Below are 23,164 nucleotides of genomic sequence, written 5' to 3'. Positions count from 1 at the left end.
CTGTTGCTAATTACACATAAAAGTAGTGTCAAATACGCAAAGGAACATTCCTTAACACAAGTCTATAGGTAAGTTTATGGTGTAACTTATTTTCTTTCAGTTTAACCTGTATATCTGTGAAAGATTGAGAATAGCTTCACCAGCCCGTACCACCCACAAACCAATGGCTTGATTGAAAATGCTAATAAATCCATCTAAAGGTAAGTGAATGGGTGGGAATATTACAGTACTAATGGCAAGTACAGTGTGCTATGCAAGAAGATGCAACTCACAAAAAGATCTTTAAAAGCAATGTGTTGCATGGAAAGTCTTTTCCATCATGTATTACACTTTTTTGATTATGTATAATCTGTTTCAGTCAAGACCTTACGTGTGACTTTCTTTTTTTAAACAAACCAGTCAATGAGCATTTGTTGCAGAGCATTGCAGAAGATGGTTGATGACAATGGGAGTAATTGGGATGAATTACTTGACCCCATTTTGTTTTCTTTGTGAACTAAAGTACACGCAACAACAAAAATTTCACCCTTTTGACTAATGTTTTGTGCTGACCCAGTGCTTCCAGAAGAAGTCTCAGAGAATTACACGGTAAGTGTATGTTATTACCAGCACCTTTCATGTACACATGGCATTCAGTGTGTCTTCATTTTACAAATACAACCCCTTCTCCATTTGTTTACAAAGATCCCAGATATGAATACATTTGGGGAAGATTTCTGCAAAGAGCACAGCATAAATATGAAATCAAGACATGATGCTGACATTGCACTGGCCCTAAGTAACATTTCTAAAGCACAAGAAAAACAACAAAGACATTATGCTAAAAGAAAGATTTCTAAATATGGGGAAATAACATTGGATGTTGCGGACTCTGTTCTGTTACTGAACGCTAGAAAGAGAACAAGAAAAGGAGGAGTACTGGAACCTAGGTATCAGGGACCATACAAAATTACGACTGTTGAGGGTAAGAGAGTGAAATTACAAACTATCTCAGGGAAACGGTTAGGAACCATGTACAGTGTCACACACTTAAAACCATGTAAAGAGCCACCCACATTAGCTGCTGAAAGCACAACAGAGGGAAAAATCGGAACTGAAATTGCAGTTGGTGACACTGAACCAGAAACACCCTCAGAAGAGATTAGAAATGTGGAGGGCACTGTATCTCACGCCAGCACGGTGAAAACCATCGAGGTCACAGCAACGGAAGAAGAGGAGCATATAGGGCAAGATGTTTCAAACCATGATACAAGTGATGCTGATGACAATTTTGATGACATGCTTATGGAGGAGGTGGAAGACAAGCAATGGATTCTGAAAGGTAATTGGTTACCGCACCTTTCTTAAATAGATTAACATACTTCATACATGGAACTATGTTAAAGGTTTTCATATGCAAAGTGGTGGCATTCACAGTAGTAAAACAGAGAAAAAGGAAACTGTATTACCATGCATATAATATGGGTTAATATTTTTTTCCTAGTCAAATTTGTAATGACCGGCAAACACACAGAGAGACTGGAGGCCAAAGTGAGAAACGTTAAATTGCATGGCTCTGCATTTCATTGCCTGAAACCGAGAAGCTGGATAAGTGATGAGGTACATTTAAGTACCACTAATCATGTATTTGTTAACGGGATTGATTCATCAAATATTATTGAAATTGTGCCTTTTCTTTCATCATGTGTTGTAGGTTATTGATGCATATTTGAGCTCCGTGGTTGAGAAAGCGGATGGAAAGGTCGGCTACTTACCGTGAAGGTACATGAAAGTGTACACTGATTCAATAAGTAAACAATCACGTGAATATGTGGCACAACATATTTAAGTCCAAATACCCTTAAAATATCAACATAAACCTGAAATTGCAACATTTCAGTGTATTTACTGCTGCCAAACATTTACTGAAATGTATTTGTGGGAGGGAGTGATGGAGGGAGAGATAGCTCAGTGGATTGAGCTTTGGCCTGCTAAACCCAGGGTTATGAGTTCAATCCTTGAGGGGGCCATTTAGGGATATGGGGCAAAAACTGGGGATTGGTCCTGCTTTGGGCAGGGGGTTGGACTAGATGACCTCCTGAAGTCCCTTCCAACACTGATATTCTATGATTTGGAGGTGCATATCAGACATACAATACTAGACTAACTGAGGGCCACAGTTAGTGGCTGTACAGTTAAACACAAGTATGCAAACAGCTTAATCAGTTTCTACATTAAGTAAGACAGCACACTGATTACAAATCTTTTTCTTTTTACAGGGCTCTCTTACATACCTGATTTGTAACACTAAGGATCCCTTGCATGTCTGTCTATATTAAATTCATTCTGTTCTTGATGTGCCAGAATTATTAATGCATTAATAACTTTGTTGACTGTCAACAGGTACAAGCCATCTCATCAGTAGTTTCCACTGTCATTCTCTCAGGCAGGGCTCCACAAATGAAAGGGAAGGTAAATGCTAACACACTTTCACAGGTAGCATGAGCAAAGCACAATTTCATTCAGTGAGTTAAACCCAGGGTGAAACAGAAAATACATGGCTATGTTTGATGTGGAGGAGTACTCTAACAGTAATGCATCTAATGAAATTGGGAAATACAGTGTAATGTACATTTCATGGTGTGCTTCACTGGAAACTATAATTGTTTTTCTAATTTTTTTAAAATAAATACAGAGTGAATTACTTCAGAATGGTATATCGTTGCTTCCTTACCACACACCAGGTCATTGGGTTCTTGCGGGAAGATGTTTTGTATTCTACTTCTGGATTGTGGGCAATAAATGTGGTATTAAATAAGAGATTTGTAACACAATTATGGTAGCACTGATATAATTCCCTGTGTTGCGGGTTTTCAGTGAGTTCAGTGCATGCAAAGGAAAGTGGAATGTGAATGTTAAAAATAAAATGCTCCTGTCCGAGTTTCGCTGATAATGTAACTTGGAAGAATACAGTCTGTATTGAATTGATCAATGATTTCACAATATGCTTTTTTCTGGTGTGTTACTGAGACATTACAAATGAGAATATGCTAATTGCATGATGATTTTTGATAAGTCAGTATAAAATTTTTGAAATAATCGCATTACCAGTATAATTTGTGAATATATTTACACTTCCAGATAGCCTTGGTGAAAAAAACAGAATTGTTAATAATTGACCCCTTGTGTGACGAGATGAGATACAAAAGAACATGCCTGAGGAATTGGAGGTGATTTAGTAGATACTTACTTTTACAGTGGACATGAACTGTTCTGCTGACATTTTTTTTTTAAAAGGGAATGTAACAATAGTGAGTAATATCTTCCCGTTAGCGACAACTAAAAATTGAAACAGCATGGACTTGTACTGAATATGCTTAGTAATGGACTTTGAGTGAACTTGTGTGATTTGACTGTGGGGAACGACTTCACAGAATGTGGACACGAAACAGTAGCACATTGCATGAGTGAGAATGTGTTATTATCAACATGGGGCATGGCAAATCAGGTGATACATTGTGTAAGAGTGAGACAATCCTATGAAAGCAAGTGTGTATATATGCGAGCAATAAGTCATTTCAATCATTAATTAAAAAGAGATAGAACTGATTTGTATCTATGTCCAGAAACCGGAGAGGAAAGAAAAAAAAGGAAAGAAAAGCTCATTTATGCAGTCTGCTAATATACTCTCTAAAAATTTCAGAAACTTCATCAAACGATTAACTAGAAAATCCTCATCTGATTGGAATAGTAAAATTGTTCAGCATCCCAGACACAGTGATGGCCACAACTGTGGACCTCTCATCTTCAAGGTATTGAATACCAAATTGCCATTATCATTTGTTATGTACGTGTAATTATCCAGGGTGAAAGTAAATGCCAGAGATTACCAGTGGGCACTGCACTGGCATCCTTGCCAAGGTGTGTGGGGTGGGCTTGTGGCCCCCAGAAGGGATGGGGTTTCCGGCGGAAGGTGCGGTGCTGGGGGGCCAGATTCCACCAGCCAGCCCTTCCTGACAGCTGCTGCTGCTGCAGTGGCCAGGAGCACCAGGCTCTTGTAAATTGCCAGAACACAGGGCCCCTTTTGCTCCCCCACTGTCAGCGGCCCTGCCAGTAGCATGCAACAGCGTTGCCTGACCCTATGGCAGGGTCGCTGATGTGCGGGGGAACGTGATAAAGGGGGCAGCGATGTTAAAGCATAACGCACTGCCAGAGAGGAAGTGTAACGTCAGCCGTGTACGGGCCGGTACCGGTTCTTACCGGTATGCTGGACCGGCCCACTTTCACCTCTGGTCATTATGATGTTTATTCTAAATATCAGTGTTGTTAGTTTGCAGAAACGTATTTGCAGCACAAAGACATCAGTATGGTAGAAACAACCCAAGAGGCTAATACTGCGTTTAGAAAACATATAGCAATTCTTCTAAAGAAGGAGTCAGGTAATTACTTTCTACCATGTACTGTGGACTCATTAGGCACATGTGAAGATAACAGGAAGAGTGGAATTATGTCACGTAGCAGACATTATCTTAATATCCCTGAAGTGGGATATCTCACAGGTCTGGTTCTGTAATGGTGACTATGAATCAATAATATCTTCAAGTACTCAAAAATCTGAATGGGGTGAATGGTTCCTATTGATCGACCAGCTGAATGAAATTGGTATTCATATATACAGCTGCAGTAAAGTAAAAATTTGAGAAAATATGACTCTCAAAAAAGAAAAGATATATTCAAACCAGTGACTGGATTAAAATATTGACATTAATTAATAACTCAAGGTTTGCATTTTCAGTGTTGGTCATAACGTATTCATCATTTCACTGCGCTATATTGATTTTTCAGAAAGTGTGGAGGACTACTGCACATTCTGCAACCTTGTCAACAGGGAAAACTGTGAGGATTGTATGATGGTAAGAAACAGAATTGTATGAGAAATAAATGCCATAAACTGCCTAAGGATCATGATTCTTGTAAAAATTCCACATCAGTAAACATTTTCATCATGCTGATAGACATCTGTTAGGTAATGCTGACATGTGGAAGGAATAGCATGGGTGAATGCAAAGTATGTGTAACATTATAACTTCTGTGATTTCATTTTCTCAATTGTTATGTAGCAAAGGTCCAGTGTGATTCTTGCAAGAGGTGGGCACATATGCCCGGCATTCCAGAAGGAACCAGTCAAGACTACCTGACTGATGAGAAGAAAGAATACGACTGCAAAAATTGTGCATAGTTCCCTTCTTTACCAAAAAACCCCAAAACCCATTGTGTTTAAATGTCTCTTGTTCAAAACATAATGCAACCAAAAGAAATGTTTTTATTTATATACCAGATTATAATAATAAATGTTTTTCATTTGAAAAAAAATATTCTCAGTATTTGTGTCCATGTGTATAATGCAAATTATAAAAGCAGCAAAGAGGAAGCAAATCGTGAGTGTTTTCGGCCACAAAACCCCATCCCTCCTGATTTGCAACCATCCCTGGACCAGTGGCAGGTGCATGGGCATCCAAGTCATTGGAAATAAGCAAGGAGGAAGCCAGGGAATAAAATCAAAGGGGCCACTGTGGTATCACCTTGGGCTCATGGGCATGCTCGGTACCCCCAAACCTTACCTCCCTTTTCACGTATCAACCGCGCACATTAGCTAGGAGGGAGGGAATTGTGACTGTTTTCGAACAAAAACCCCATCCCTCCTGATTCGCAACCCCTGGACCAGGTGGTAAAATCAATTTGGCACATCAGCAAGGAGGAAGCAAATCGTGAGTGTTTTTCCACCAAAACCCCATCCCTCCTGATGTGCAACCGTGGCCAGGCAGTAGCAAGTCCTGAGAAGTAGCCAAGATGGTCACTTTGCGTGGCGGAAACTGCACCTAGTTGCAAAAGGGGAGGGTTGAGATTTGTGTCGTCACAGGCTGCGAGTCACTTCCTGCTGCCGGGACTGACCCCAGCGATCGCTCCCACCCAGCTGCTCCTGGGTTCTAGCGATATCCCCCGCACCGCGCTTCGCATCTCTGCGTCTGGCTTCTTTGGGCTTGTCTACACTGGTACTTTACAGCGCTGCAACTTTCTCGCTCAGGGGTGTGAAAAAACCACCCCCCTGAGCTCTGCAAGTTTCAGCTCCGGCAAGCGCCCCTTTAGACAGCGCACCAGCGCTGGGTGGGAGCTACGCCCCTCACGGAGGTGGTTTTTTGCTGTGCCACGACTACACAAGCCACCTTCAAGCGCTGCCATGGCAGGGCTTTAATCTCGCCGGTGGGGGACAAGCCCTTACACTCACAGACTTTAACATCAGAAGGGCCCATCAGGATCATCTAGCCCAGGGGTTCTCACGACAAAATTTTTGGTGGCCTCAGAGTTGGTGGCTCTCGCTGGTGGCCGCTCTGACACTTTTCCCTAAAATACTTAATTAAATTTAGGAAAAACCAATAAATATGCACAGAGGTAAGCGGGGGAATGGTCCCGCTGTTGTGAGGAACTTTCCTGGCTTATACACCACCCAGGTGGAGTCTTCACTCCCACTCCCTTCACCCAGAGACCTGAATGACCTTGAGGGCTCCCCTTCCACTCTAGTCGCCGTAACCCGGACAAGGCTGGATCCAGCATTCCTGTGGGGCTCGACCCCCAGGACAGGGTCTAGGGTGTCCCCCCTCCGGGGTGCTTTCTCCGCTCCAGACACTTCCCTGAGCATTGCAGAGTTCAGAACAAATACAATTCATTCAGCAGCAAGTAATAAAAAAATGGGAACAGTGAAAGGAAAACACATCACCCCGCTCTGTGGGATGAACCACAACCAGCCGCCTCTGGAATGCCTGGGCAGTTCACAGTCTGTTCCTCGCACGTCCCAGGCCTCCTGCCCAGGCCCTGGCTGTGCTGCAGGGATTCAGCAGCTTGGAGAGTTACTCTGGAGGTGGCCAGGTGCCCTTGTGCTCTGGGTGTCAGGACCCTTCTTCCCAGCATCGACCCCAGTCATGGTTATGATCTGCCTCTCAGTCCAGGCTGCAAGCCCACTGCCCAGGGTCCCCCCTCGCTCTCCCCAGCTGCTTACAGCACCCGGCTCTGGACTGCTCCTGACTCCCTCATTGGCCTGCCTGCCCTGTCAATCAGGCTGACCTGGAGTGCTGACCCCTCCCCACTGTCAGTCTCAGGATTTTGATTTCCCACTGGCTGTTCCCTTTTCTTTTGGTGCTGGGGAGGGCCAACCAACCCCCCCCACCCCACTAAGTGTCAGTGGGGGACCAACAGTCCCCTTACCCAGAGACAACATCAACATCGTAATTTATTTATTGCTAGCAAGTTAAGTCTGCTGCTGTGAAAAGTGATATGTGTATGCTTGTTCGTATTTTTCACAGCCTCTCAGCTAGCTACTTTGGTTGCCACCTTGGTAATATTTAAAACCCGGACACTCCAACAGAAGAGCCGGAACCTCCCCTGCCCCGCCTCTTTCCCCTGAGGCCCCGCCCCAACTCCGCCTCTTCCCCCAAGGTTCTGCTCTCCCCCCGTCAACTCCTCTTCTCCCCCTCCCTGCCTGGGTCAGGAGGGACTTGCCTGTGGAGCGGGGGCTGAGAGTTGGAGCTGCTCAATGCAGGTAGGAGGCAGCCCCGGTTGAGTAGGGGCAGGGGCAGGTGATGACCCAGTGCCTCCCCTACCCATAGTAACTCGACTTTGGGTGTCCAGTCAGTCGATCTGACCGCACACTGTTAGGTCCCCTTTGTGACTGGACTTTCCGGTCGAAAACTGGACACCTGGCCATCCTAGCAGCACCCACTGTGCAATAAGTCCTGGGAATGCGTCGGGGACAACTTCTGCTTTCTGATGATGGGGGAAGGGTTAGATTCAGTTCTGACCAGCAGGGAGAAATTCGTTGGTCTCGATGAAATTACTATAAGGTGGGTGCACAACTGGTTGAAAGACTGTAGCTTTCAATGATCTGGTGTCAAACTGGGAGGGGAACGCTGGGGGTCAAGAAGCCCCAGGTGGCTTACCCTGCTCTTTGCAGGGAACAGAGAGGGGAGAGGGGTGAAGCCCACCCAGAGTTGTGGGGCAGTCAGGCTCCTAGGTGGGAGCTGCCGCTGGAGTTGACAGAGCAGGCTCTCAGCTCCCCATACTACCCCTCTTAGGTTGGTGGAAGTGCTCCTGGTGAGAACGCGCCTCACCAACCCAAGGAGGGTCATGTGGACATCGGCTTCCGCAGTCATTACTGTGGTGGCTGTAAGTCAACCTAATATACATAGGTGTTGGCTTGGCGTGTAGACATACCCTTACAAGCAAAAGGATTTCTCTCACACAAAAGCTTTCAGCAGTCCATGCTCACTGGAAAGCCTTCCAGCTAGGACTACTCCCCCGAGTTCAATGATGCTCCTATTTTCTTTCAAGTGATCATGCTACTGAAAGTAGTGATGGGGAAGGGGAGGTGGCCAGAGTCCTTTCCCCCCCGCCCTTCTTAAACTCAGACCCTTTCTAGTGGAAAAGTCTTTGCTGGGTCAGGCAACTCCATGGCTTATATGAGCTCCAAACCGTCCTTCAGATGAATTGTAAATTTGTTTGTTTACCCCTTTCTTCCTATTGGTGGATGGCCAGATAAGAGTTTTCTAACACCCACGGTCGGTCCTTTGTCATCTCTGAGGAGTTAGTCTGTGGACGTTCCCCAGAACGATGACATATTTCAGTAACAAATAGGGTTACCATACATCTGGATTTTCCCAGACAGAACCTCTTTTATGAGCCTGCTTTCTCTGTCTGAGCGGGGTTTTCCCATAATAGCAAATGTCCTGGGGTTTTGCAGAGCAGACAGACTGCAGCTCAGAAACAGCCCTGATTGGTCACTTCCCAATTGGTCCATGCCCCTGCATCTACAGCTGATAGATTGCTGCCAGATCCAACCCACCCAGGCCCCAGCTCCCAGCCCCGGGGAGGGGGTCCCACAGGTAGGTCCTGACTGATGTCTGTCGTTGCATTCTGAGCTTATGCCAGCACCCTGCCACTGTGACGGTGACCGACACTGCCTTCACCTCATGAATACCCCCCCCGCACCCACAACTCTAACCCCCCAGCTCCCTGCGCATCAGTGTCCTCTTTTGGGGGACCTAGAATATGGTCACCCTAGTAACAAACATACAGTAAAATCTCACCATTCTACATGCAGTTGTGTTACACACATTTCATCAGCATAATGTTCAGCAGATCATCAGTTTTCCAATGATTCCTCACCAGGCACTCTTTATATACAATATATCATAACCATCTTGAAGTGGTTAACATGAAGTACAGGGGCTTAGTCACAAGAGAGATGCAGCGTGGGGTGAGTGGGGCAGAGACAGTCTCTCTTGTCCCCACGCAGGACACTGCAGTAGATGGGGAGGGGATTGTGACAGGTTCCTCCTAGGGTACCATCTGGAACTGGGGTACCACTGAGCCCCCCTATCCAACCAGCCTGTGCCTCCTATACACTGTACTGCTGTGACCAGCCTGCCAAGCCCTCTCCCAGGCTTCAGTCTGCACGTTACCAGCACACATATAGTAGGGACACACCCAGCTGGAGTTCATACAGACTCTGTGATCAGCTCTGCATGGGAAGGCACAGATAAGGCACCTGAGAGTTCCTGCATCCCCCTCTGGAGTTTAAAGCCAAAATTATACCATCCTGCGCTGCACAGGGAACTGTACAGCGTAAGCTCCTGAAATTCACCCCCTCCCTCAATGTGGAGAGGAATAGACAACAGCTTTCTGCTCTAAGTTATGTCTTCCACACACACTGGTTTTAGATAAAGCAAAAACAAGTTTATTAACGACAAAAGATAGATTTTAAAAGATTATAAGGGATAGCAAACAGATCAAAGCAGATTACCTAGCAAATACACAAAACACAATCTAAGTTTAATATACTAAAGAAATTGGATATGAATAGCAACTTCTCACCCTAAATGATGATTTAAGCCAGTTTTAGGTATTCTTAAAGAGGGCCAGCTGCCCTTGTTTGCAACTTAAAATTCCCAGGTATTCCTTTCACAGGCTAGAAACCCCTCTAGCCTGGGTTCAGCACTTCCCCCCAGTTCAGTGCTTGTTCCTCAGGTGTTTCCCAGAGTCTCCTTTGGGCAGAGAATAAGGGAAGAACCATGATGATGTCACTCCCCTGCCTTAAATAGCTTTTGCATATGGTGGGAATCCTTTATCACCAAGCTTGGTCCCACGCCTTTCAGTGGAAAAACACTGGTTCTCCAAGATGGAGTCCAGTACCGGGTGATCTGGTCACATGACCCTGTAGCATCCCAGCAGCCATAACTTGGAGGTGGTTTGTAGCTTCCTCAGGAAGGCTCCCTGGTGGGAGTTTAGCTTCGTTGAAGATCTATTGTTCTCTCCAATGGCCCTTCCTAGCCAGCCATTTAGACTGCCAATCTTTTGCTTAGTGGGCGTTCCCCAGGTGTAAACACATTTGTAATACAGATACACAGTCAATATTCCTAACTTTAGATATAAAAATGATAGATGCATACAAATAGGATAATCATATTCAGTAAATCATAACCTTTTCAATGATATCTCACATGTCCTATCTTGTATAAAATACATCCTACTTGTGCCATAACCATATCATAATAGTACAGAGGTGGGCAAACTACGGCCTGTGGGCCACATCCGGCCCGCGGGACAGTCCTGCCCGGCTCTTGGGCTGTCCCCCCTCACCCGCAGCCATGTCGCCATGCAGGCAGCGCTCTGGGTGGCGGGGCTGCACGCTCCTGCAGCGCCGCGTGTCTGGCTCCAGCCGAGCGGTGCGGCTGCCAGACATGCTGCTCTGAGCGGCACGTGGTAAGGGGCTGGGGGGATGGATAAAGGGCAGGGGGTCCTGGGGGTCCGTCAGGAGATAGGTAGCAGGAGGCGGTTAGATGGGGCGGAGGTTCGGGGGGGGTTGTAAGGGGATGGGGAAAGGGGGGGTGGACAGGCATGGGAGTTGCGGGGGGCCTGTCAGGGGGTGGGGGTGTGGATAGGGAGCGGGGAGGTTGGATAGGGGGGTGGGGTCCCGGGGGGGCAGGGGTCCTGGGAGGGGCAGTCAGGGGACAAGGTGCAGGGGGGGTTGGATGGGTGGAGGGTTCTGAGGGGGGCAGTCAAGGGGTGGGAAGTGGGCGCGGTCAGATAGGGGGCAGGGGCCAGGCTGTTTGAGGAGGCACAGACTTCCCTACCCAGCCCTCTATACAGTTTTGCAACCCCTATGTGGCCCACAGGCCAAAAAGTTTGCCCACCCCTGTAATAGTATCTCTGTGAAGAATACGGGATGCAGTGTCACGGTGACCAGGTGGGCTGTCAGGTTCCCCATTTCCCTCTGGCCTCAATGCTGGGGGTCGGCCTGGCTCCAAGGCTGGCCCAGGTCTGTTGACATCCCTGGCTCCCTTCTTGCATGTACCCAATCTTGGCATCTCAGCAGTAGGGAGATGCTGCCCCCTCCTCCATCATTCTTTTTGGGATGTTGTCCATGGCCCTTTAGGGCTCAGGGGCAGCTTCACGCGACACTCACAGTCCAATTCTAGTTTTTCTCTGGCACTGGTGCAGCGAGTTCACAGTTCTGAGCTTCAGCCGTCTGGCTCTGAGGAGCAAACCCAGCAGTTTCCCAGCTCTGTTCCCCCAACTTCTCCCCCTCCCAACGGTATCTCACAGCTCTGCAGGGATCAGGCAGTAACTTCATTCCCCGTTTCAGTCTCAGCCTCTCACACTGTGACTCTAGCTCGCAGCATCAGTGCTTGTGCTGAGAGACACTGATCACTGTCGTCGTTCAAACCACACACAAAAATCTCATGACAAAGGGTTATATAAAGATTAGAATAAAATCTAAAAAAGGATGATTTTGGCAAATGACCATTTGTCTCATGAAGTCCTCAACAAATCTGAGCGACATCCTGTCAAACTAAACCAATATCAAAGTATGTGACCTAACGGCCTTCACGAAGAGAGAAAAACCCACAATCTATAAAACACTTTCACACTCATAAAGTGAAATCTCAGTGAATCCTTTAAGACTCAAAATCAGGGGGGAAACAGGTACCTATTTTCTTCTGAAGTGGCTAAAAAGGCTTCATTTGTTGCCTCATTATTTGGTTGTATTAGTTGCAAAAGTTTGAGCATCAATATAATTAAAGTATGAGCAAGAAAGACAAAAAACCTACCCATCTACAAATGATCTGGACTAGCCTAAAGAAAAACTGAAAGCAATTTTACCAAGAGATGGAAACAGGGCTACAAGTCAAACTGTGCTTTGAGGTTCATTGGGATTTCCCCGCCCGCTCCCAGGTCTGTGACACTTCCTTCTCAAGCCCTCCAGAGTCTGACTTAAGATCATAGACATCAAAACTGTGATTCCTAAGCATGGAGAGCCAGGTACACGGCGGAAAGTGACACCTTGGGAGGTGCAGGGGTAGAACGGGGACAGGATAAAGCTCTCCATTGCTGGGACAGAAGCTGCTGTGTTGAGTGTGGAGAGTGACGGTGCTGGGGGAAAGAGGGAATCCCTCAGATTCACCCCATTGCCCTAAAATAGCACAGAAGCTAAAACACCACATTTTACTGTCTCTGCTCCCTACTTTTTTAGCATCTAGTTAATTCTGGTGCATAAGGGAGAAAATGTACAAACACTTTAATGCTTTTCAGCAGGGCCTGGAGTAATGTGAGACTGACTATCTGGGAATGAGAAAATCCAGCCCCAAAGAGGGAACTCAGGGACTAATGATCACTCTGCGAATGGGAGGGGGTCAGAACACATAAGTAAGGATATGATTTTGTTATGGATTTGTGGAAGTCATGGAATCTGCAACTTCCAGAGACCTCTGTGACTTCAGCCCATGGTGGCTTGGAGCTTCGGGGTCCCCCTGCCACCTGTGGCAGCCAAGAGCTGCTACCGGCCGCCGTGGGTAGCTCCCATGGTCCTGAGTCACCATGGGCGGCTGGGGCTCCCCACAGCTCCCAGCTGCCACAGGTGGCGGGAGGCCCAGGAGCTCCAAGCCAAGAATGATGGGGGGAACTCCCAGACAGAGCCCCCGCAGCTGCCCACCCACCATAAGACCCCAGAGCCCCAGCAGCATGGGTGATGGAGCCTTCTCCCTCCCCATATTGTCATGGATATTATTAGTAAAAGTCACGGACAGGTCACCTGTCCGTGACTTTTATTAAAAATATCCATGACAAAACATTAGTCTTACACATAAAATGCTCAGGGTGAGTTTACACTACGAAATCCAGTGCAGGGTCACAAAAATGCACTGGCTAATCCTGAAAACGATTCCTACCATAGACAGATGCTCAGAGGCTGATGCTGCAGAGTCAGAGGTGGGATCTCCAGGCCTCCCACAAAAGGCTCTGTGGGGATCAGCCCCTCCCAGTGGTGCTGTCTGAATGCAGTGGGGGCAGGGAGAAGGGGCAGAGGGGGTGAGTGAGGAGAGGAAGCACCTTGCTACCCCTGTGCTCTCCCTCGCCACTTATCCCATGATCCCTAAACACTCGATAGCCCCAGCACCCAGCTCCCCCTGCTTCCCAGCTCCACCAGCCCCAACCATTCAATCCCCAGTTTCCTCCCCAGAATCCATCTGCCTAGTCCCTCAATATTTGAGCCCCCAGAGCCCAGGACCCTGGGGGATTCAGGGAGGGGAGGAATAACCAGCCCCAGGGACACTCCCCCTGCAGGGAACAGCCCCAGGTAAGTGGGGGAGCCCAGCCCAGGGGCTGGTGGAAGATAGGGGATGGGGACAGGTATGTAGAGTGAAGGTGGGTCCTGGCCAGAGTGTCCCTCTCCTCATCCTCATGGCAGGGGAACCCCGTCTGGGAGGGGAAGGGAGAGGGGGGAACTTCAGCCAGCCAGAGGGAGCGTCTGGAGGAGTTTCTCTCTCTCCCATCCCCCACCTGTGGCCCATCAGCTCGGCAGCCAGGGCTGTAGCAGGGAGGAGGGGCTGATCGGGGCTTCTCCTCCTCTGCCTGGGGAGTCTGTCAATGACCAGCTGCTGCTCGGCTGCTGGATCCTCGCCCCAGCAATGGACAGACGGATCCCTGGGAGCCAAATGCCCCTGATGTGTGAGGGAACGAGGAAATGGGTTTCTCACCATGGCCGGCCCTAATCAGGGCACTCAGAGAATTTCCCTGCTGTGTGGAGGGGTCTCTGATGTCCAACATGGTGTTAGCTCCACTTGGAGCATTTTCCACACTGAGAACATCTCAGAGGATTCTTCACTGTGCAGATTTGCAGGTGCCTGATACTCCAGGACCACCAAATGCAGCTTCCCCCACATTCTATTCTGTGGGTCACCGACGTGTGAAGTCAAATTGAATCTTTTCCTGCGGTCAAGCTGTTTCTAGGGTCTCTCACCCTTGTGGATTCTCTGATGTTTGGTGAGCTCTGAGCTCTTACTGAAGCTTTCCTCACAGTAAAAGCATTTATAAGGTCTCTCTCCCATGTGGATTCTTCCATGTTTAATAAGGGATGAGTGCCTAGCAAAAGTTTTCCCACAGTCCAGGCATTTATGGGGTTTCTCTTCTGTGTGGGTTTTCTGATGTGAATTAAGGGTTGATTTCAAACTGAAACTTTTCCCACACTCAAGGCATTTATAAGGTCTTTCTCCTGTGTGGATTCTCCCATGTTTAGTAAGGGATGAACTTTCTATAAAACCTTTCCCACACTCGAGGCATTTATGGGGTCTTTCTCCTGTGTGGATTCTCCCATGTTTAGTAAGGGATGAACTTTCTATAAAACCTTTCCCACACTCAATGCATTTATAGGGTCTCTCTCCTGTGTGGATTCTCCTGTGATTAATTAGTGATGAACTGTGCTTAAAACTTTTCCCACACTCAAGGCATAGATTAGGTCTCTCTCCTGTGTGAGTTCGCTGATGTGTAATAAGATTTGAGCTCTGACTAAAACTTTTCCCACACTCAAGGCATTTATAAGGTCTCTCTCCTGTGTGCAGTCTCTGGTGTATAATAAGTTGTGACTTCTGACTGAAAGTTTTCCCACAGTCCAAGCATTTATGGGGTCTCTCTCCTGTGTGGATTGCCTGATGTCTTGTAAGTTTTGTTCTCTCAATGAAACTTTTCCCACAGTGGATGCATTCATAGGGTTTGTCACCTGTGTGGATTCTCCTATGTTTAGTGAGGTGTGAGTGACGAATGAAATTTTTCCCACACTCAAGGCATTTATACGGTCTCTCACCTGTGTGGATTCTCCTATGTTTAATAAGGTACGAGCTTTGACCGAAAGTTTTCCCACAATCCAAGCATTTATACGGTCTTTCTGCTGTGTGGATTCCCCTATGTTTAATAAGGTTTGAGCGCTGACTGAAAGTTTTCCCACAGTCCAAGCATTTATGTGGTTTCTCTCCCGTGTGTGTTTTGTGATGTCTATTAAGGGTTGATTTCAAACTGAAACTTTTCCCACACTCAAGGCACCTATAGGGTTTCTCTCCTGTATGCAGTCTCTGATGTGGAAGAAGGAGTGACCTCTGACTAAAACTTCTCCCGAACTCCAGGTATTTATAGGGTCTCTCTCCTGTGTGCAATCTCTGGTGTATGATAAAGTTTGACTTCTCGCTGAAGCTTTTCCCACATTCCAGGCATTCATAGGGCTTCTCTCCTGTGTGAGTTCTCCCATGTTTAAGAAAGTTTTCACTGAAATGGAATCTTTTCCCACAGTCAAGGCATTTGTAGGATTTCTCTTCATTGTGACTTGTCTGCTGGACTGTGGTTTCCTTGAGATCCTTGCATCCTCTGCCACGTTCAATGGATTTATTTAGTTTCTTCCTGGGATAGTTTCTCAGCTGCATCACTGATCTGTGTTGATCTCCCCAGGCTTCTCCCTGTTCCAAGCACTGGGAAAAATTCCCTTCAGCTCTTCTCAAAACTATCTCCTGCGGTTCCACTTTCCGAGGACCTTCCTGCTGCTGATTCTCTTCCTTGTTCCCACTCACTGTCCTATCACCTGCTGGGAGAGAGAGAATTCAGAATCACTGCCTACGACAGGGAGAAAGGGGAATAGCACGGGGTAACGAACAACACAGTGACTGTTGGGGAGCTGGAGACATTGGATTCTGCCTCCACATCCCACCCAAACACTCCCAGGGAAGTAAAGTCAGGGGGGAAATTCCCAACAGTTAACAGGATGGGTGGGAAGCCGTGGCTGCTAATTTGCTTGATGATACGACACCTGCTGTCTGCAGCCCTGACCTGGGTGAGATGGGGCAGAACTGAGAGCTCTCACTCATGGCACATTTTGGGAGTCCCAGCTTTTTCCTTCACTCACAAGATGGTTCTGTCTCAGTTTCCCTGACTCCTCACCTGTGCAGGTGCCTCTCAGGCTCTCCCCTTCCTCACCGGCCTGGAGATCAGGGACCCATGGCTCTTCCCCTCGTTCCAGACGGTCGATCACATCAGGTTTGGGAATGGGGAATCCTGCTCAGGGTGAAATCAGGAAAGCTCAGGGCTCATAGAGTCTTGGTAGATTATTTGTGACAAGGAACATTCCCTGAGTTTAACCTGACCCAACATGGGACTGTGGTAACTCAGACCTCTTGGGAGCAGACGACATCTGGGAGCTGGGAAGGAGGTGTTGTTACACCCCCACTTGGAGGTCTCAGGATAGGTGTGCTCTGGGGGACTTGATGACACACACACAGTTCGGGTGTTAAACTCCTGCCTATTTCCAAGCCTGCAGAACCTAGAGCCCTCCCCATCTATGGAACTAGTCCCAAGAGGGCCAGTGAACAGTTTTGTATGAAGGAGAAATAATATAGACAGGGTGTGACGTTATTGACGTGAACTGGGACCGTATAGAACATTGTTGCAACCAAGGTCCCAAAGTGGCACCAAACCTTGTATAAAGGGGGTCAAATAAGGTATCTAAGATGAGGTTAAGGGTTGCTGGTTAGGATTATGCTATCTGTTTGCATGTATCATTTTTGTATTTAAAGATATAAGTATCGTCTCTATATTGTCTGTATTCCAAACTTATGCTGTGCTTCTGGGTGACACCCCAGACAAGTTGGTGCCAGCTCTGCCTAGCCTGCTTGATGGCCCATTAAGGACCATCAGCTATACAATTGACCCACTGAGAGAAGGCAGACACACCTTGCGACTCAGCAAGGCATGCAGGGACCTGCCTATGGACAGAACTCTGAGGTTTTTCCAGGCCAGGTGATGGACAGCTTGTCTTTGAAACAAAGAAAGACAGACCACATGGTAAGAGAATATAAAAAGCAGCTGCAGCTCCTCCATCTTGTCTTCAATCCTGCTTCTGATCTCTGGAGGGACTTTGCTACACTGAAGCTTTGAATGAAGGACTGAATGACCCATCCCAGCTGTGGATGTCCTCCAGAAACTTGATTTGAACCTGCAGTTTATTCCATCACTGCTGCAAGCCTGAACCAAGAACTTTGCCATTACTGTATGTCATTGATTCCATTTAACCAATTCTAGCTCTCATCTATATCTTTTTCCTTTTATGAATAAACCTTTAGATTTTAGATTCTAAGGATTGGCAACAGCGTGATTTGTGGGTAAGATCTGATTTGTATATTGACCTGAGTCTGGGGCTTGGTCCTTTGGGATCGAAAGAACCTTTTTTCTTTTACTGGGGTATTGGTTTTCATAACCATTTGTTCCCATAATGAGTGGCACTGGTGGAGACACTAGGAAACTGGAGTGTCTAAGGGAATTGCTTGTGTGACTTGTGGTTAGCCAGTGGGGTAAAACCAAAGTCTTCTCTCTTTGGCTGGTTTGGTTTGCCTTGGTGTGCACAGAAATCCCAGCCTTGGGCCGTAACTGCCCTGCTTTAAGCAATTTGTCCTGAATTGGCACTCTCAGTTGTGTCCTGCCAGAACCAGCCTCTTTAAACACGGCAATACCCTGCTTCTGGCCCCTTGAAAGCTGGAGAGATGGGGACGAATTAGCCTGTCCATTAGGTTTCTGACTCCCTTGTTCCCTGGAAGGAGATGTGGAGATAAAAGGGTGTCTCACACTGGAGCTGTGGACCATGCAACCCTCTCCCACCAATCCAACTGGCCAGGGAAGAACCTGACCAGAGTCAGACATGCAGACCCCAAGGCTTCTAATAACAGAGGGGACGGGAATCGCTTACCCAGCGAGGTCACCATCTCATAGTTCTCCTGCATGACATCCCTGTAGAGGGCTCTCTGAGTGGGGTCCAGCAGTGCCCCCTGCCCCTGGGTGAAATACACAGCCACCTCTTCGAAGGTCACTGGCATCTGAAACAACAAGTATCCCCCACTCAGCACCTGCTGCCCCAGCCACAATCCCACTATTCACAGGGGAGGAGGCCCAGAAAAGCAAAATCCCACCCCCATCCTGCTCAGAGCAGCCAGGTGACTTCAGGGGGTGGGTAGAAGGTGAGAGCTCCTTGTTCCCCACAGCAGACGGAGAAGGGCAGCACCTTCTCATTTCCCACACACCTGCCAGCCATAGGCTGTTACGGGAAGCAGAGCTCTGAGCCAGGGACAGGAATCCTGAGAGCTTCTCTTCGTATTTCACCGCAGCTTCTGCGTAGTGGGTCCAGGCTCCAGCACTGAGTTTTCTCAGCCTTCCCCAGGGGGGTGTTTCCTGTTTCAGAAATGGGGCAATCCCCCCCCCCCCACCAATGGGCCTTTTTTAGAAAATCAGGCCCAAGTTCAATGTGTCACAGGGGGTTTACACACCCTGTCCCCTCCCTCCTTCATTCTATGTCTTTCCTGCCCCTCCCCATCTACAACACCCCCTCCTGCAACTCTCTGAAAATGCCCTACCTGAGCTCGTTCCATCACAGCCATTTCCCTTCCCTGTCTCCTGGAAGATGGGACGATCTGGAGCAAAACGTGGACGTGATTCCTCAGCCTGTCAGGGCGAGAGGGGCGATGGGGGAGGTTTCAGAAGGGGCTGGAGTCCATGTCACACCCCCTTTCCCTGGAGACAGACGCTCTGGACTCTGCCACGCTGGGAAAACCCTCAGTCCCTTTATTACAACACCGACCCGGCCCCTCCCACCAGCACGAACCCCCTGAGACTCTTTTAGACACTAGAAAAGAGCAGAATCAAAGGAGCCACTTTGGGGGATTCCCCCTGCCATTGGCCTCCACAGCAGCATGTCTCACCAGCAGCAGGATGACTCAGCCAGGGCAGGACCTGGCTTTTCCTCTGTCAGCTCCTCCCCTTGTTCCCAGGAGAGTCACTCTGCCCAGGGGTGATGCAGGGAATGGATCTGGGCAGGGCTGGGAACCTCCCTCCCAACTTCTTGATCCTGCTGCCCCTTTCAGTCTCACCATTCCCCTTCCTGTCTCCTTCCCTCTCCCCTCTGCCTGGGAGAACTGGTGACTCCCGTTCCCATGGGCCTTTGCTCTCCAGGGTGAGCCTGGCTGTGTCACTGAGAACAGCAGCTCGGGGACCCGCAGACTCATGGGGAGCCCCTCCCCCTCCCCTACAAACTCACCTGCAAGTCCCTGAAAGGGGCCCTTTGTGCGGAGTCACTTTCCTACCCGGCCCCAGCACTTTCCCCCCAGGGTCTCTCCCCATCCCCTGCAGGCTCTGGCTCAGGAGTTGGTGTGGGAAAAGCCCAGGGTTGCCCTAGGGGGCTAGTTGCAGCCACCAGGGGAAGTCCCCATCTTGGCTGGGCACAGAGTGGGCTTTAATGAGGTCTCTCCCCAGCACAGACCCCCTGGGAGAGCAGCAGCTGCTCAGTCTGGGCTCCAGGATCACAAGGGAGGAGGCAGCAGATTCTGACCCAGGACGCTCAGCTAACTCCCGGGCGCTAATATCATGAGCAGAGAGAGACAGACACCAGCTTCCTCTGCCTTAACAGTAACCAGAGGCGCCCCCCATGACTGGGCCTCGCTGAGCTGCCCCTGCAGACCCCAGGCACAACTCAGCAGCTGCAGATTTCATTTGCCCACCAGGACTCACACCAGAACAGAACCAGAGAACCACTTTGAACCGGCATTTATTAATGGAACTGGAACCAGACTTAAACCAGCATTTTTCCTATTACTCAGTGAATCTGAATCGACCTCAGGGTGAAACGGCTGCCAGTTAGAATAAAGTTTCAGCAATATTTCAGCTCAATATTTGGCAAAATAAAATAAAACCTACTCTGATCTCACTTGTTACAAAAACAAGACAACAAAACAACACCCAGACATGTGATTGCTACCGGAATGGCCTGTCCCAGTAGAAGAAGAAGAGAAGGGGGCAGCCCACAGGAGCAGGGAGGGAGGTGGGAGAGAAGAAGTGGGGGGCTCCCTGGTCCCAGAAATTAAATTAACTCTTCAAGCCCAAGGAAAAAGGCTACTCAATTCTTCTTCCCTTTAGACAGGCCTCCTCTCACCCATCCCCACCCCTTGGGGCAGTTCTTCCCTCCCAATGTCCCACCTGAGGCAGGCCCCATGCCCCAAATTCAGTTCCCCACTGAAGCAAGCAACAAGGCTCACTCCCACCTCCACTTCTGGGGCACAGAACCATTTCGGGGTGTCTTGATCCAGAACCGAACACACCGCCTGCCACCGAATGAAACCAAATCCCAATTCCACTCCTTGTGGCTCGCAGTGACTCTGGTTGGACACCAAATCCTGCTCTGAAATCAGACCAGCCCCTGTTCAGTCCTGTCAACCCAGGATCCAGACCCCACCAAATAAGGAGATTGTCTTTAAACACAAACATGAAATTGGGAGCAGGGTGTGTGTGAGGGGGAGGGGTTCTGGGTGGACATTTGCCTTGTAAATTCTTGGCCCTGTGGGGGAAGTCTCCTGCCCACCCCCTATCCCTAGGGCGACCACCTTTTCAAAGGCAAAAGGAGGACACATGCAGGAGCCCCAATCCCCTCTGTAACCTCGCCCCTCCTCTCCCTGGAGGCCGGACCCCCTGCTTCTCCTCTTCCCCCTGAGACCCTACCTCCTGGCCAAGCCTGAAGCTAGAGCCGGGCCATGGAATGATAAGAGACGCTCAGGGAGCTCGGGGCCACTATGGGGATCCGTGACCCTCCACCTGCCCTGTACAGGGGGCTGGGGTGCAAGAGAATATCCCCCAGAGTGTATCCCACCCCAGGATCCACTGCTCAGAGTAGGTGGAGGCTCTGGGGCTCCTCAAAGCAGCCTGGGGTCCCCAGGTGGGTCTTATTATAGCCTGACTCTGGCTTCTGGCCTGACCAGGAGGCGGGGCCTCAGGGAAAGAGGAGGAGTAAGGGGCGGGGCCTCATAACACCTCAATCCCCCCCACAGGGAACAGGCTGGCGCTGGTCCTGAGCCTTAGGCAGGGACGGAGCCCTGGCCCAGGGAATCCGGGACAAATGGTGTCCGGGAGTCATTCAGCCCGGGATCGGGACTTGAACTCTGCACTTCAGGACTGTCCTGCCCAATTCAGTGCTGGTTTGACTATTTCTAGGGAAACAAATCCCCACTGGCCGCTGGGCAGGGCAGCCCCCTCACCCTTCCTTACCCCATGGGGTGGGGGAGCTACCCTGTATCTCTCCCCACCCCTCCACCTTCTCCCTGCCCCTGGGCTCTCCCCTCCCCCGCCAGTCTCCTCTTGCTCTCACAGTCTCCCTCATCTCCCCACATCCCCCCCTTTCCCTCCCAGAGCCCCCCCCTCACATCTTCGCTCTACTCCAGCCTCGTTCCCCTCAGCCCCATAATTCACCCTCCCCACCACCCCCACCACCCCCCGGTCTGGATTCCCCTGCAACACCCCAGCCTCCCTTCAGTGCAACCACTGCCCCGACCCCAATCGCATCCTGCCCCTGCATCCCCTTCCTGCCCCCGGCCTCACATCTCCGTTACCCCCGGCAATTGTTCCTTGGCCACACACCCCCCCTGCCCCTCTCCAGCCCCCGTCCCCCAGGTGTGGCTGTCACAGCCCCCAGCAAGGCCCGGGCTGGCTCCCCCCGCCCCGCACACACCGGGGGCTGCGGCAGCTTTCCCGGGCCCGGGGCAGGGAATCGCAGCCGGCTCCGCGGGGAGCAGCCCGGGGCCAAACCCGCCCCCTGCAGCCCGGGGGTGACGGGGGGGGGGCGGGTCTCTCTTACCTTCCCTCCGAGCGGGGCCCCCCGGGGCAGGGGTCCCTGGCCGGGCTGGGGGCTCTGCCTTGGGAGAGGCTCCCGGGGAGCAGCGGGCAGGGCCCGGCTGGAGAGTCCCCTCTCCGGGCTCCCAGCACCAGCCGCCGCGGCTCGGGGATCTCGCCAGGAGCCAGAGTCACCGCAGCGGCTGCGAGTCACTTCCTGCTGCCGGGCCTGAGCCCCGCGATCGCTCCCCGCAGAGCCGCCCCCCAGCCGCTCCCGGGTCCTAGCGATCAACCCACTGCGCGGCTCCTGGGTCCTAGCGATCATAGAATCATAGATTATCAGGGTTGGAAGGGACCTCAGGAGGTCATCTCCTCCAAACCCCTGCTCAGAGCAGGACCAATTCCCCAACTAAATCATCCCAGCCAGGGCTTTGTCAAGCCTGACCTTAAAAACATCTGAGGAAGGAGATTTCACCACCTCCCTAGATAACGCATTTCAGTGCTTCATCACCCTCCTAGTGAAAAAGTTTTTCCTAATATCCAACCTAAACCTCCCCCACTGCAACTTGAGACCATTACTCCTTGTTCTGTCATCTGCTACCACTGAGAACAGTCTAGGTCCATCCTCCTTGGAACCCCCTTTCAGGTAGTTGAAAGCAGCTATCAAATCCCCCCCTCATTCTTCTCTTCTGCAGACTAAACAATCCCAGTTCCCTCAGCCTCTCCTCATAAGTCATGTGTTCCAGACCCCTAATCATTTTTGTTGCCCTCCGCTGGAAGCTTTCCAATTTTTCCACATCCTGCTTGTAGTGTGGGGCCCAAACTGGACACAGTACTCCAGATGATGCCTCACCAATGTCGAATAGAGGGGAACAATCACGTCCCTCGATCTGCTGGCAATGTCCCTACTTATACATCCCAAAATGCCATTGGCTTTCTTGGCTACAAGGGCACACTGTTGACTCACATCCAGCTTCTCGTCCACTGTAACCCCTAGGTCCTTTTCTGCAGAACTGCTGCCAAGCCATTCGGTCCCTAGTCTGTAGTGGTGCATGGGATTCTTCTGTCCTAACTGCAGGACTCTGCACTTGTCCTTGTTGAACCTCATCAGATTTCTTTTGGCCCAATCCTCCAATTTGTCTAGGTCCCTCTGTATCCTATCCCTACCCTCCAGCATATC

The 23,164-nt window shown here is 49.6% G+C and overlaps 2 protein-coding genes across 5 annotated transcripts in view; one reads left to right on the top strand and one right to left on the bottom strand.

Annotated features, from left to right (window-relative positions):
• LOC140898034 (uncharacterized) overlaps positions 1-23,164 on the top strand; it is a 302,273-nt gene that overhangs the window by 264,730 nt on the left and 14,379 nt on the right. The gene's annotated exons all lie outside the window — the stretch shown is intronic.
• On the bottom strand, positions 9,745-22,179 carry LOC140898050 (uncharacterized). 3 transcript variants are annotated; one of them, XM_073311486.2, is made up of 5 exons: positions 22,010-22,179; positions 18,747-18,834; positions 18,086-18,212; positions 16,288-16,401; positions 9,745-15,934 (listed from the first exon to the last, which is right to left on the bottom strand). In XM_073311486.2, the coding sequence occupies exons 2-5, from the start codon at positions 18,768-18,770 to the stop codon at positions 14,313-14,315; spliced, it is 1,887 nt and encodes a 628-aa protein (XP_073167587.2). In that variant the 5' UTR covers positions 18,771-18,834; positions 22,010-22,179; the 3' UTR covers positions 9,745-14,312. The 3 variants fall into 3 exon arrangements, with proteins under 3 accessions (XP_073167587.2, XP_078704643.1, XP_078704644.1); XM_078848517.1 differs by having other exon boundaries at positions 9,745-15,931; positions 22,010-22,089; XM_078848518.1 differs by lacking the exons at positions 18,747-18,834; positions 22,010-22,179 and adding an exon at positions 18,417-18,630.

This window comes from Lepidochelys kempii, chromosome 14, assembly GCF_965140285.1.
Source record: "Lepidochelys kempii isolate rLepKem1 chromosome 14, rLepKem1.hap1, whole genome shotgun sequence".
NCBI lineage: Eukaryota > Metazoa > Chordata > Testudines > Cheloniidae > Lepidochelys > Lepidochelys kempii.
Note: the sequence above shows the minus strand (reverse complement) of the source record. Positions and strands in the feature narration are given on the sequence as shown.

Excerpts from the sequence above, each read along its gene's own strand:
- LOC140898050 (XM_073311486.2), bottom strand. The coding sequence starts at position 18,770 with ATGGCTGTGATGGAACGAGCTCAG. Across the intron at positions 18,213-18,746 it reads CTGTGATGGAACGAGCTCAG|ATGCCAGTGACCTTCGAAGA; the intron begins GTAGGGCATTTT and ends TTGTTGTTTCAG. Across the intron at positions 16,402-18,085 it reads TGAGATGGTGACCTCGCTGG|GATTCCCCATTCCCAAACCT; the intron begins GTAAGCGATTCC and ends CACCCTGAGCAG.